This window comes from Juglans regia, chromosome 4, assembly GCF_001411555.2.
Source record: "Juglans regia cultivar Chandler chromosome 4, Walnut 2.0, whole genome shotgun sequence".
NCBI classification, from domain to species: domain Eukaryota; kingdom Viridiplantae; phylum Streptophyta; class Magnoliopsida; order Fagales; family Juglandaceae; genus Juglans; species Juglans regia.
The window spans coordinates 34,117,826-34,130,709 of record NC_049904.1 but is presented as its reverse complement, the minus strand read 5'-3'; the positions used below and the strand labels follow the sequence as shown (position 1 = coordinate 34,130,709).

The 12,884-nt window shown below is 39.5% G+C and overlaps 1 protein-coding gene and 1 long non-coding RNA gene across 2 annotated transcripts in view; both read right to left on the bottom strand.

Moving 5' to 3' along the window:
* Positions 1–11,349, bottom strand: part of LOC108981354 (GDSL esterase/lipase At5g03610-like) — a 21,741-nt gene extending 10,392 nt beyond the window's left edge. Inside the window, exons 1-2 of the mRNA XM_035689565.1 lie at positions 11,187–11,349; positions 10,871–11,071 (exon numbers count right to left, since the gene is read on the bottom strand). Of these exons, the coding sequence (XP_035545458.1) occupies positions 10,871–11,071; positions 11,187–11,250 (265 nt within the window). The 5' untranslated portion in view covers positions 11,251–11,349. The remainder of the gene's footprint in view (positions 1–10,870; positions 11,072–11,186) is intronic.
* Positions 8,399–10,731, bottom strand: LOC118348269. Its single transcript, XR_004801366.1, has 3 exons — positions 10,179–10,731; positions 9,486–9,550; positions 8,399–8,608 (listed from the first exon to the last, which is right to left on the bottom strand). It is a non-coding gene; the product is annotated as an uncharacterized LOC118348269 (long non-coding RNA).
* Positions 11,350–12,884: the final 1,535 nt, after the last annotated feature.

The window sequence follows — 12,884 nt, the reverse complement described above, 5'->3', positions numbered from 1 at the left end:
ACTGTGGTTTTTCCAGTTGCTTTCATAGTACCGGGTGGCAACAATCAAGAAACAGGCATTCCTATCCTTCTGGAAAGCAGCTGGTTTACGGTATTCCTCATATCAGATGCAATAGCTATGTTATTCTCTTCGTCTTCAATATTAGTTTTCTTGACAATTCTCACGTCACGCTATACGGCAAAGGATTTCATCAAATCATTATCTCATAGGTTGGTATTGGGACTCTTTACGCTTTTCATCTCAATAGTAGGCATGCTAATAGCCTTCACTGCAGCCTGTTTTTTGATCTTTGAAAGCAAAACAAGTGTTCCGATCCGTATAATTGTTGCAGCGCCCGCTGTCCCAATTAGTTTGTTTGTTATCCTACAGTATGGCCTTCGGTTTGATATACTCCGCTCAGTATTAATCTGCACTAAGAGTTTGCTTTCCAGGGACAGAATAAGGTTTTCAAGCAAGCAAGCTAGCTAGGAAAAGAATGACAACCAGTCACGCAATTTCTCAGTATGAAATTTGACCAAACTATGATCAAGGCTTCAGTTTGATCTTCATTAATTAGCTAGGATTGTTGGTTTTTTATGTGTGCGTGCATATATATAAATATATATATATATTATATATATATATATATATGTTTCTCGCTGTTCCTTAATTTGTAAAACCCACGGGTACTCATGTGCTGCTGTTAATTATTATATGAAAGCTGCTACTTTTAATTAATTTAGGACTCTCGAAATGTAACGCCCCGTACCCGAGGGTCCGGAGAGTTAACTCATGTCACTAACAAACCTGTCTCTTCCAGCACTTAAAACTCCAAGGACTTCATGTTTAGCACACAATTCATATTTTTCCAAATAGCCATAACAAAACTCCATAAGTTATCATTACAAAACATAAACCAAAAGGGGTCCACAATCTCCCAATAACCTCAAAAATATAACAATACACCTTTAGGTATCAATAGGTTCAAACAACGTAAAGTACTTCAAATGCTCAAGTTAAATCCATCTACTAACAATGGTACTCTAGAGTACCCAATCCTTCCATCCATATCTAGCCAGCTTCAATTCTATTCCCGACCCCCAGCTGGGAAATCAATATCATCTGAAAATATATGAAGATAAGGGGGGTGAGTTATCAACAACTCAGTAAGCAGAGAACATATACTAGCATGTAAACATGAGCCTTTTCAGAAAGTTCAATATGCCGAAATAAAACATTTTATTTTTATATGCAGATCTCAGAAAACGTGTTATCAGAAAATCAGAGCGACTTTTCAAACATTTCATACTCATGTCAACAATTCATATTTGAGGATCTATTTCATATTCAAAAACGCTTTGGCATAACATAACTGAACATCTCAATCTTATCATGTCATATCATATACCATGTTTAACCCCCGTGGTAGGGTTGTGCTATCCCCGGTGGCCAAACCAGGCAGTATCATGTAGTGAACTTCCCCTTTTTCAATCTCGGAGCCCCGAGTGTGCACACAGGAAAGAACACGTAAAAAGACCACTTTGTTTCCAAAGTGGGTGCACTCATATCATATCATGGTGGTACCAACCATATCACGTGAACAGTATCATCATATCAGAACCATATTCAGAACAGATAAGTATGCCAAAGTTTTATCATATCCATATCATATCAAAACACGTGCGAAACATATTCATATCATTTCTATTTGATCAAAAACAGATCCATATCATTTCATATCACATGCATAAAAATTTCAATGATATCATATTCGCTCTTTTGCATATTTCAGAAACATGTCAAATATTGCTCATGTCTACACATTTCATGTCAAAAACATTTCTTTTCTCTTTCATATGTATCTCATGAGGGAATGCAAAACATATACTGAGGTTGTTTTTCACTTTTTCTTTTTAAAACAACATGCACATTTTTACAAACCAACCTCAGTTCATTTCTTTTTATGCAAATCCAGCATAGGAACCCCGCTTACCTGGACTTCTTAGCTTTTCGAAATATTTCCTCAGAAATGCCGAACTAAGAAAATTTATTCGTCACCTACAAGATAATCACGTAAATTTCCATAAGTCTCCAATTAATCTCGTATTTTGATATTCAAGCCTACCGCTTCTAAAATAGTCCATTTTTAATTCCTCAAACTCAAAATTCTCATTATTCTCAACATACCAGCATCACTTTCTAAACTCATCAATATCCGACTTCGACTAAACATTTTATTTTATTCTATAATTTACAATACAAAGTAACATAACTATAATAAATTCATGCATCTACGCCTAAATAAAACACACTTTACAATCCACGTATCATACTCATGATTTCAAATCCGAATTACATAACCTAACTTAATTAAGCTAACACCCCAACACTACTTTGGAGGCGCACTAAGAGAACAGAAAATAAAATAAAATAAAATAAAACAAAACGTTATTATTTCCTACTATTAATTTAATATGATTTTACATATACATCCGTATATATATATATATATATCTACATATATTTACACCAGAAAATCCGTATATATATATATGTACAAATATATATATATATATATTTACACCAGAAGAAAACAAATAAATTTTCGTATACATTCATGCATATATATATATATATGTAAGTACACGAGAAACAGAAAACTCACTTCACACAGTGCGGCGGAAGCACTTACGGAGGGTGGGGATATACACGGCGGCGTGGAGTGGCTCCTAGCGTGGGATGAGGCAGCGTGAGGCGGACCTGGGTGGAGGAATGACCTCGCCGGTGGTTTCTGTGGAGGCGCAGCACGGAGGAGTGCACAATGGAGGGTGATCACCGCGGCTTAGACAATGCTCTGTTTTTTGACAACAAAAACAGAGTGTTTCGGAGCTTGAAACCGGGGCTACGTGCGTTGGATGGCAGCACCGTGAGACTGAGGTGGCGTGCGGTTGGGGTGATGGACTCCGAACGACCTAGATACCGGCGTGGTTTCGCTTGGTGTGGTGGAGTTGCTGCACGGAAGTGGCTCTGCAGGTGGCCATCTATTGTTGCAGACCGAGGCTTCAGTTTGGTGTTTTGCAGAGAAACCGTGGTCTTCTGTGAAGAGGGAACCGAGCGGCACTTAGTCTAGGGTTGTAGTTGCTTCATATATATATAGATCAAAATAGAAAGTGGATCAAACCTAAATAAAAGGGAAGAAAAACATGCACAAAAATGGAAACGAAAAACGTGAACCGTGCGATGCGTGGCGTGAACCCGTGAAATGATTTCTGAAAACGTGAACCGCGTGCATGGGTCTAGCAATGCTGGGTCTTACATCCTCCCCCCCTTAAAAAAAATTCCGTCCTCGGAATTTGCTATAAATTGTCGAAACTCCCATCGAAAAGTCGTGGGTACTTATCTCGCATTTCTTCCTCCAACTCCCAAGAAGCTTCACTAATAGCATGATTTTTCCACAACACTTTAACAAAAGGGATAGTTCGAGTCCGTAGCACTTGTTCTTTCCTTTCCAAAATCCGAACTGGCTCTTCCGCATAAGTCATATCCTCCTGAATCTGAAGTGGTTCATAGTCAATAACGTGCGTCGGGTCGGGAATATATTTCCTCAGCATGGAAATATGAAATACATTATGCACTCCCGCAAGTGCCGGTGGAAGTGCTACTCTATAAGCCACTGGTCCAATCCGGTCAAGAATCTCAAATGGCCCAATATATCTTGGGCTCAACTTGCCCTTCTTTCCAAATCTCATAATTCCCTTCGTAGGTGCTATTCTCAAAAATACTTTGTCTCCCACCTCAAACTCCAATTGGCGGCGACGCTTGTCTGCATAACTCTTTTGTCGGCTTTGAGCTGCTTTCATTCTTGCCCGAACGATATCTATCTTCTCTGTAGTCTGCTGAATAATCTCTGGTCCCAAAAGTTTCCTTTCACCTACTTCATCCCAATACAATGGAGATCTACACCTCCTACCATACAAAACCTCATAGGGTGCCATTCCAATGCTAGCCTGGAAACTATTATTATAAGCAAACTCAACCAACGGTAAATGGTGCATCCAAGTTCCCTTAAAATCCATCACACATGCCCTCAACATGTCCTCCAAGATTTGAATAGTTCTTTCTGACTGTCCGTCTGTCTGAGGGTGAAATGCAATACTGAAATTTAACTTAGTACCCATTGCTTCCTGTAAGCTTTGCCAGAACTTGGAAGTGAAACGAGGGTCTCTATCTGACACAATGGATACCGGTACCCCATGCAACCTCACTATTTCCCGCACATACAATTCAGCTAGTTTGTCCAATTTATAAGAAACTTTAATAGGCACAAAATGAGCAGTTTTTGTTAGGCGATCCACGATCACCCATATAGCATCTTGTCCGCTCAATGCCCTCGGTAGGCCCGTCACAAAGTCCATGGAGATATGCTCCCACTTCCACTCTGGGATCTGGAGTGGTTGTAGTAATCCGGCTGGTCTCTGATGCTCCGCCTTCACCTGTTGGCAAGTTAGGCATTGTTCTACAAATTTAGCAATTTCTCTTTTCATACCATTCCACCAAAAAGACTCTCTCAAGTCCCGATACATTTTGGTACTCCCTGGGTGAACTGTGTATAAAGAACGGTGTGCTTCTTCAAGAATTACTCTTTTCAGTTCTTCATTAGCTGGCACGCATAATCTACCTCTAAATCTTAAAACTCCATCTTCGGAAACGCTAAAGTCAGATCTGTCCCCGTTCCCGACTTCTTCCACTAGTTTCACCAACCCTAAATCCACCTTCTGAGCAGCTTTGATTCTATCTAATAAGGTTGGTTGAACTATCAAATTGGCCAAGAAGGTACTTGTATCACTAGTGATAACCTCAATACCGGCTCTTTCTAGGTCCATTAACAACCTATGTTGAGTGGTGAGGGCTGCAACTGCTGGTCCCACCGACTTCCTACTCAAGGCGTCGGCTACAACATTAGCTTTGCCTGGGTGATAGTTGATGGTGCAGTCATAATCCTTGATCAACTCGAGCCATCTCCTCTGCCTCATATTTAATTCTTTTTGGGTGAAGAAATATTTCAAACTCTTGTGATCCGTGTAAATCTCACACTTTTCCCCATACAGATAGTGTCTCCAAATCTTAAGTGCAAAAATGACGGCTGCAAGCTCCAGATCATGCGTGGGATAATTCTGCTCGTACGCTTTCAGTTGGCGTGAGGCATATGCAATAACCTTCCCATGTTGCATCAGCACGCACCCCAAACCAAGCCTTGACGCGTCGCTATAAACTACAAATCCCCCTCTAGCCGTGGGAACTGCTAATACCGGAGTCGTCACTAATCTCCGTTTCAACTCCTGAAAGCTTTCTTCGCACTTTGTTGTCCATTCAAACTTATTATTTTTCTTGGTGAGTGCTGTGAGAGGAACTGCTATCTTGGCGAAACTGTCAATGAATCGACGGTAATAACCCGCCAATCCCAAGAAACTTCTAACCTCATGCACATTCTTCGGCGTCGGCCAATTAACCACTGCTTCTACTTTTCCCGGGTCCACTGAAATGCCATCTTTCGAAACTACATGCCCCAGAAATGCGATTGAATCAAGCCAAAATTCACACTTCTTCAATTTAGCAAACAACTTTTTATCTCTGAGTGTCCCAAGTACCAGCCTCAAATGTTCCTCATGCTCGGGTTTGCCCTTGGAGTAAACCAATATGTCATCAATAAAAACAACTACAAACTTATCCAAAAATTCATGTAACACCCTGTTCATCAAATCCATAAATACTGCTGGGGCATTAGTCAGGCCAAAAGGCATGACCAAAAACTCATAATGGCCATAACGAGTCCTAAACGCCGTCTTAGCTACGTCCTCTGCTCTGATCTTCAATTGATGGTAACCCGATCGAAGATCAATCTTTGAAAATACCTGAGCGCCCTGGAGCTGATCAAACAGATCATCTATACGGGGTAGCGGGTACTTATTCTTTATGGTCACACGATTGAGTTCCCTGTAGTCAATACACATCCTCATCGATCCATCCTTCTTCTTCACAAAGAGGACTGGAGCTCCCCAAGGTGATACACTGGGCCTGATAAAACCCTTATCCAACAGGTCTTGCAATTGTTCCTTGAGTTCCACTAACTCCGACGGTGCCATTCGATAAGGTGCTTTTGAAAGGGGTGCCGTGCCTGGAGCTAGTTCAATAGTAAACTCCACTTCCCGCTCGGGCAGGAGTCCAGGTAAATCTTCTGGGAAAACCTCTGGATATTCTCTCACCACAGGTATCTGCTCTAAGTTCAACTCCTCTTTTGGTACTTCTACCACGCAGGTTAAGAATCCCTGACAACCATCTCGTAACAATTTCCCAACTTGAACGGCAGATATGATGGGTGGATGCATCCTCACTTTTGAACCTGAGAATCGAAATTCACTTTCTTTTGGGGGCCTAAATATCACTTCCTTTTTAAAACAGTCTATGCTGGCGTGGTAGCAAGCCAGCCAATCCATACCCAAGATTACATCAAACCCAAACATGTTAAACACTATCAAATCTGCTGGCATCAATCTTCCCTCAATCAATAAAGGACACCCTGGTAGGAACTTGTCACAGACTACCGAATTTCCTGTTGGGGTCGCAACCACCAACTTGGACTTTAACTCTTCAGTTTCTAAGGTGCAAAATCGAGCATAGGTCATGGAAACAAACGAATGTGTCGCTCCCGAATCAAATAGTACAGTGGCATTTTTAGAAAACAAAGAAATAGTACCTGTGGTCATAATCAACATCATTCATGAACTAAAATTTTTAAGTCTTAATCGTAATCCACAAATCAATATCTTAAAAACATAACCAAGAAGTCATACCCGTGATCACATCATTCCTATCCTCCGCCTCTCCAGGTGTCAGAGCAAAAACCCTTGCAGGTGCAGTAGTACGCTGCATGTTGCCTCGCGCTGTCCCTTCTGTTCTAGGTGGTGGTGGGGGCCTGCTGTTATCCAATCGTAGAGGGCAGTCCCTGAGATAATGGCCCGATCTGCCACAACGGTAGCATAGTCCCGCTTCCTTCCTGCATACTCCAGTATGCACTCGGTTGCAAGTTCTACATTGATACGCTTGATGGGTGCCCTGAACCATTCTTTTTCCTGAGCTACTACCTTCATTTCTCTTTTTCCACGCTCCTTGGTCCATACCAAAATGAGGCCCCGAAGAAATAGTCCTCTTCTTCTGATCGTGCAATGCAGCGCTCCTTTGAAGGCTTCGCTCAAAAACTGTGGCCTTATCTACCAATTCTGAGAAATTTCGAATCTGGAAGCCCACTACTCGCTCATAAAGTTTTTCATTCAGCCCTTGTTCGAATTTACGCGCTTTCTTTTCTTCGTCAGGAATCAGATACGCAGCAAAACGAGATAATTCAATGAATCTAGCTGCATATTGGTGCACCGTCATGGATCCCTGCACCAGAGTGGCAAATTCCATTGCCTTGTCCTCTCGAGCCGAGCTTGGAAAAAATCGCTCAAGAAAAATCTGCTTAAAATGTGGCCAACTGACTATTTCTGTTCCCCCTGCTTCTCGGATAGTTCTTTCTGAGATCCACCATCTTTTTGCCTCACCGGTCAGTTTGAAAGTTGCATATGCCACCTTTTGTTCATCTGTGCAGGTTAACACCCGCAATATTTCCTCAATATCTTGCACCCAATCTTCAGCTAAGGTGGGTTCGCCTTTGCCATCAAATGAAGGGGGGTGCATCCGATTGAACTGTTCTATGTTACCACCTCCTTCATTAGAGTTGCGTTGGCGACCTACGGGATTTTGCGCGAGATCGTCTATTAACTGATGAGCTGCTGCTCGTAGTACTTCAGAAGCACTCGGGTTTGCTCCCCTTTCGTTCTCGTTCACGTTCAAGTCCGACATACTTCGTTCGCGACGACGAGGTGGCATCCTGTAATAAAGAGAAAAGAAGTACGCGCAACAGTAGTAATGATTAAACTCCAAAGTCTAAAACTTTAACGCCATCAAATCTATTTAATAAAAGTCTCCAAAATCAAACCAAACCACAAACAACATGAATTCCACTCATAGACCTACAAAATCCTACACATCAAAGTCATTCCTAAAGTTCGTAAAATTTAAGACCTCGAATACCTATGATATTCTTCCTCATAACCCACTCCACCATCACATCCAATCTGAAAATGATTTCTTAAAGCCTATCTATACTCCATGATCTTACGCTCTATAGTCTGCAGAACCTCAAACCTGGCTCTGATACCAACTGTAACGCCCCGTACCCGAGGGTCCGGAGAGTTAACTCATGTCACTAACAAACCTGTCTCTTCCAGCACTTAAAACTCCAAGGACTTCATGTTTAGCACACAATTCATATTTTTCCAAATAGCCATAACAAAACTCCATAAGTTATCATTACAAAACATAAACCAAAAGGGGTCCACAATCTCCCAATAACCTCAAAAATATAACAATACACCTTTAGGTATCAATAGGTTCAAACAACGTAAAGTACTTCAAATGCTCAAGTTAAATCCATCTACTAACAATGGTACTCTAGAGTACCCAATCCTTCCATCCATATCTAGCCAGCTTCAATTCTATTCCCGACCCCTAGCTGGGAAATCAATATCATCTGAAAATATATGAAGATAAGGGGGGTGAGTTATCAACAACTCAGTAAGCAGAGAACATATACTAGCATGTAAACATGAGCCTTTTCAGAAAGTTCAATATGCCGAAATAAAACATTTTATTTTTATATGCAGATCTCAGAAAACGTGTTATCAGAAAATCAGAGCGACTTTTCAAACATTTCATACTCATGTCAACAATTCATATTTGAGGATCTATTTCATATTCAAAAACGCTTTGGCATAACATAACTGAACATCTCAATCTTATCATGTCATATCATATACCATGTTTAACCCCCGTGGTAGGGTTGTGCTATCCCCGGTGGCCAAACCAGGCAGTATCATGTAGTGAACTTCCCCTTTTTCAATCTCGGAGCCCCGAGTGTGCACACAGGAAAGAACACGTAAAAAGACCACTTTGTTTCCAAAGTGGGTGCACTCATATCATATCATGGTGGTACCAACCATATCACGTGAACAGTATCATCATATCAGAACCATATTCAGAACAGATAAGTATGCCAAAGTTTTATCATATCCATATCATATCAAAACACGTGCGAAACATATTCATATCATTTCTATTTGATCAAAAACAGATCCATATCATTTCATATCACATGCATAAAAATTTCATTGATATCATATTCGCTCTTCTGTATATTTCAGAAACATGTCAAATATTGCTCATGTCTACACAATGCATGTCAGAAAATATTTTCTCCTTTTCGTTCAGATTTCATGAGTGATGCAAATAAACGACCGAGGTTGAATTTTTCTCAAGTTTTCATTTCATCACAAAATATGTAAAGTTTTCAAGAAGTCAACCTCAGTCTCGATAGTTCGTATAAAACCTAGCATAGGAACCCCGCTTACCTGGACTTCTTAGCTTTTCGAAATATTTCCTCAGAAATGCCGAACTAAGAAAATTTATTCGTCACCTACAAGATAATCACGTAAATTTCCATAAGTCTCCAATTAATCTCGTATTTTGATATTCAAGCCTACCGCTTCTAAAATAGTCCATTTTTAATTCCTCAAACTCAAAATTCTCATTATTCTCAACATACCAGCATCACTTTCTAAACTCATCAATATCCGACTTCGACTAAACATTTTATTTTATTCTATAATTTACAATACAAAGTAACATAACTATAATAAATTCATGCATCTACGCCTAAATAAAACACACTTTACAATCCACGTATCATACTCATGATTTCAAATCCGAATTACATAACCTAACTTAATTAAGCTAACACCCCAACACTACTTTGGAGGCGCACTAAGAGAACAGAAAATAAAATAAAATAAAATAAAACAAAACGTTATTATTTCCTACTATTAATTTAATATGATTTTACATATACATCCGTATATATATATATATATATCTACATATATTTACACCAGAAAATCCGTATATATATATGTACAAATATATATATATATATATTTACACCAGAAGAAAACAAATAAATTTTCGTATACATTCATGCATATATATATATGTAAGTACACGAGAAACAGAAAACTCACTTCACACAGTGCGGCGGAAGCACTTACGGAGGGTGGGGATATACACGGCGGCGTGGAGTGGCTCCTAGCGTGGGATGAGGCAGCGTGAGGCGGACCTGGGTGGAGGAATGACCTCGCCGGTGGTTTCTGTGGAGGCGCAGCACGGAGGAGTGCACAATGGAGGGTGATCACCGCGGCTTAGACAATGCTCTGTTTTTTGACAACAAAAACAGAGTGTTTCGGAGCTTGAAACCGGGGCTACGTGCGTTGGATGGCAGCACCGTGAGACTGAGGTGGCGTGCGGTTGGGGTGATGGACTCCGAACGACCTAGATACCGGCGTGGTTTCGCTTGGTGTGGTGGAGTTGCTGCACGGAAGTGGCTCTGCAGGTGGCCATCTATTGTTGCAGACCGAGGCTTCAGTTTGGTGTTTTGCAGAGAAACCGTGGTCTTCTGTGAAGAGGGAACCGAGCGGCACTTAGTCTAGGGTTGTAGTTGCTTCATATATATATATAGATCAAAATAGAAAGTGGATCAAACCTAAATAAAAGGGAAGAAAAACATGCACAAAAATGGAAACGAAAAACGTGAACCGTGCGATGCGTGGCGTGAACCCGTGAAATGATTTCTGAAAACGTGAACCGCGTGCATGGGTCTAGCAATGCTGGGTCTTACATTAATTGTCCAATGCTTCACAACGAGAAGCTAGGATGAAATTAGCTAGAGATCAGAGGGACACACCAACGTAATCGGAGAGGACACGGCCATCGGAGAAACGACCAACTGCTTTTCCCGGAAAGGCGATGCCATAGGGATATTTCCAAGCGACTTGAGTTTTATTGGTGTTGCCTGTGTCAGCATAAGAATCTCCAAAGACGAAGAGCTTTAACGGACGAATATTAGAGGGAACATTATCATGTCCAGCTTGCACCGCTTGTTGCCCTGGAAAAAGTACATATACATATTAGCGAGAAGCTAGTTAGTACTGATCAACTTCGACGACAAATATTTAATACGAAAGGAACACTACTCTTAATATGCATATTGGTGTTGTAACCTGAGAGAATAGACAAGATCTGGAAGCAGCAGAGAAGAGAACAGAGGAGCTTTTGCGTGTCCATTACAGCTACAAGAATAGAGGCGCGCCGAGCTTGAAGCGTTGAACGAAGACAAATTTTGGTGGAAGTAGATGCAAAATATGTGGACGAGCCCGGATATTGGATGCCTACATTCCTAATGCTAGTTCGTCTTATATATATATATATATAAGCACAAGTTAACTGGTAGAAAAAAAAATAAAAGAGTCAATACAAGAAAAAAAATCATTTGTGATTAATTATTTGCGATGATAATGATTATTTGAAATAAAAATATATTTATTTTAAAAGAATTAATTATTTTTATTGAAAATAATTAGTCACAAATAAATAGTTTTCTTACAGTAATAATAATTAATTATTTATTTATTTTAAATTAATTATTTTATTCAATAAGTATGTTGTGTATGACTATCAAGTAGAAGAATTATGAATATGTGGTAAAATTTCCACATTGATAAGGAAACACACACATGAATGGCTGGTGGCTGAGGATAAGATATTATATACACATTCCACATGATATCATGTATTAAGCTAAGAAAATTAATTACAGTGCCCTTCTTTTTTTAATATATATGGAATTTTCCCTAGCCCTTATACCAATGCACTTAAATCCAGAATAAATTCTTATCGACCCAATTTAAACGTACGGTTTATTTTTTGAAAAATTCTACTACTTCTACCGATCGAGACATCACTGATTCACTCTCCCAACTATTTATTTATTATTTTTTATTTAATGATTTAGAAAATATTTTTTAAATATTTTTTTAAATATTTAAAGGGATTAAAAAATGTATAAAAAATAAAAATAAAAATTGGCTGTCTCGGTGGATTAATGTGTCGGCAGATCTATCGGTGGATTTTTTTTTTCAATTTTTCTACAGACAGTCGGCTATGCGCAACCGTGGTGCAACCTGCATACCACGTTAGTCGATTTTTTTAAAACAAATATTGAAAAGAGAAAATAGGAAAAAGACTAAAACAAGAAAAATATAGGCAGCTTCTTTTCGTCTTCATGGAGCTTCTCTTCGTGCCTAGCTTCTCTTCCTGCGAAACTGAACTTCTCTTTGTAGGTTGGCAAAAATCAATTTGCTTACTTTGGATTCTCTTCGTGGGTTCTTCCACAAATCGATAGAGAGTTTTTGCATCTGGGTCTATTAAAAAAAAAATTAGGATTTGCAAACCCTTCTTTTCACCATGGGTTCTCTTCGTGAGTTCTTCCACATTTCTATATTTGAAAATTTTTTGAAGGATTTGTATTTTTCGTGTGAAAAATCCAGTTGTTCACTTCCTCTATCTTGGTTGTCGGCACCGTGGTAAAAAGTTTCTTTTGAACTTCTTTATGAGTTATCTTTATTCTATTCATCAACTTTGGTAGGTTCTTAGGAATGAAAAGAGAATTTTTTTTTTTTTTCAATGAGCAAAAAAATTGAGTTACATCTGCAGGAAAATCATCATCAAAATCCCAAAAGAGAGGCCAAAGCTTTGTATCTCACATGGCAAGTGTTTGAATTAGTAAGCATAGAACCATTTAGATGTTATCCAGAAATTGTAGAATTAGATCTCATGTGGGCTTTCTTTGGCTTGGCGATTGGATAAGAAGTTGCATGAGTATAGTCAGGAATTGGCCATTTTCATAAAATTAAATTGAC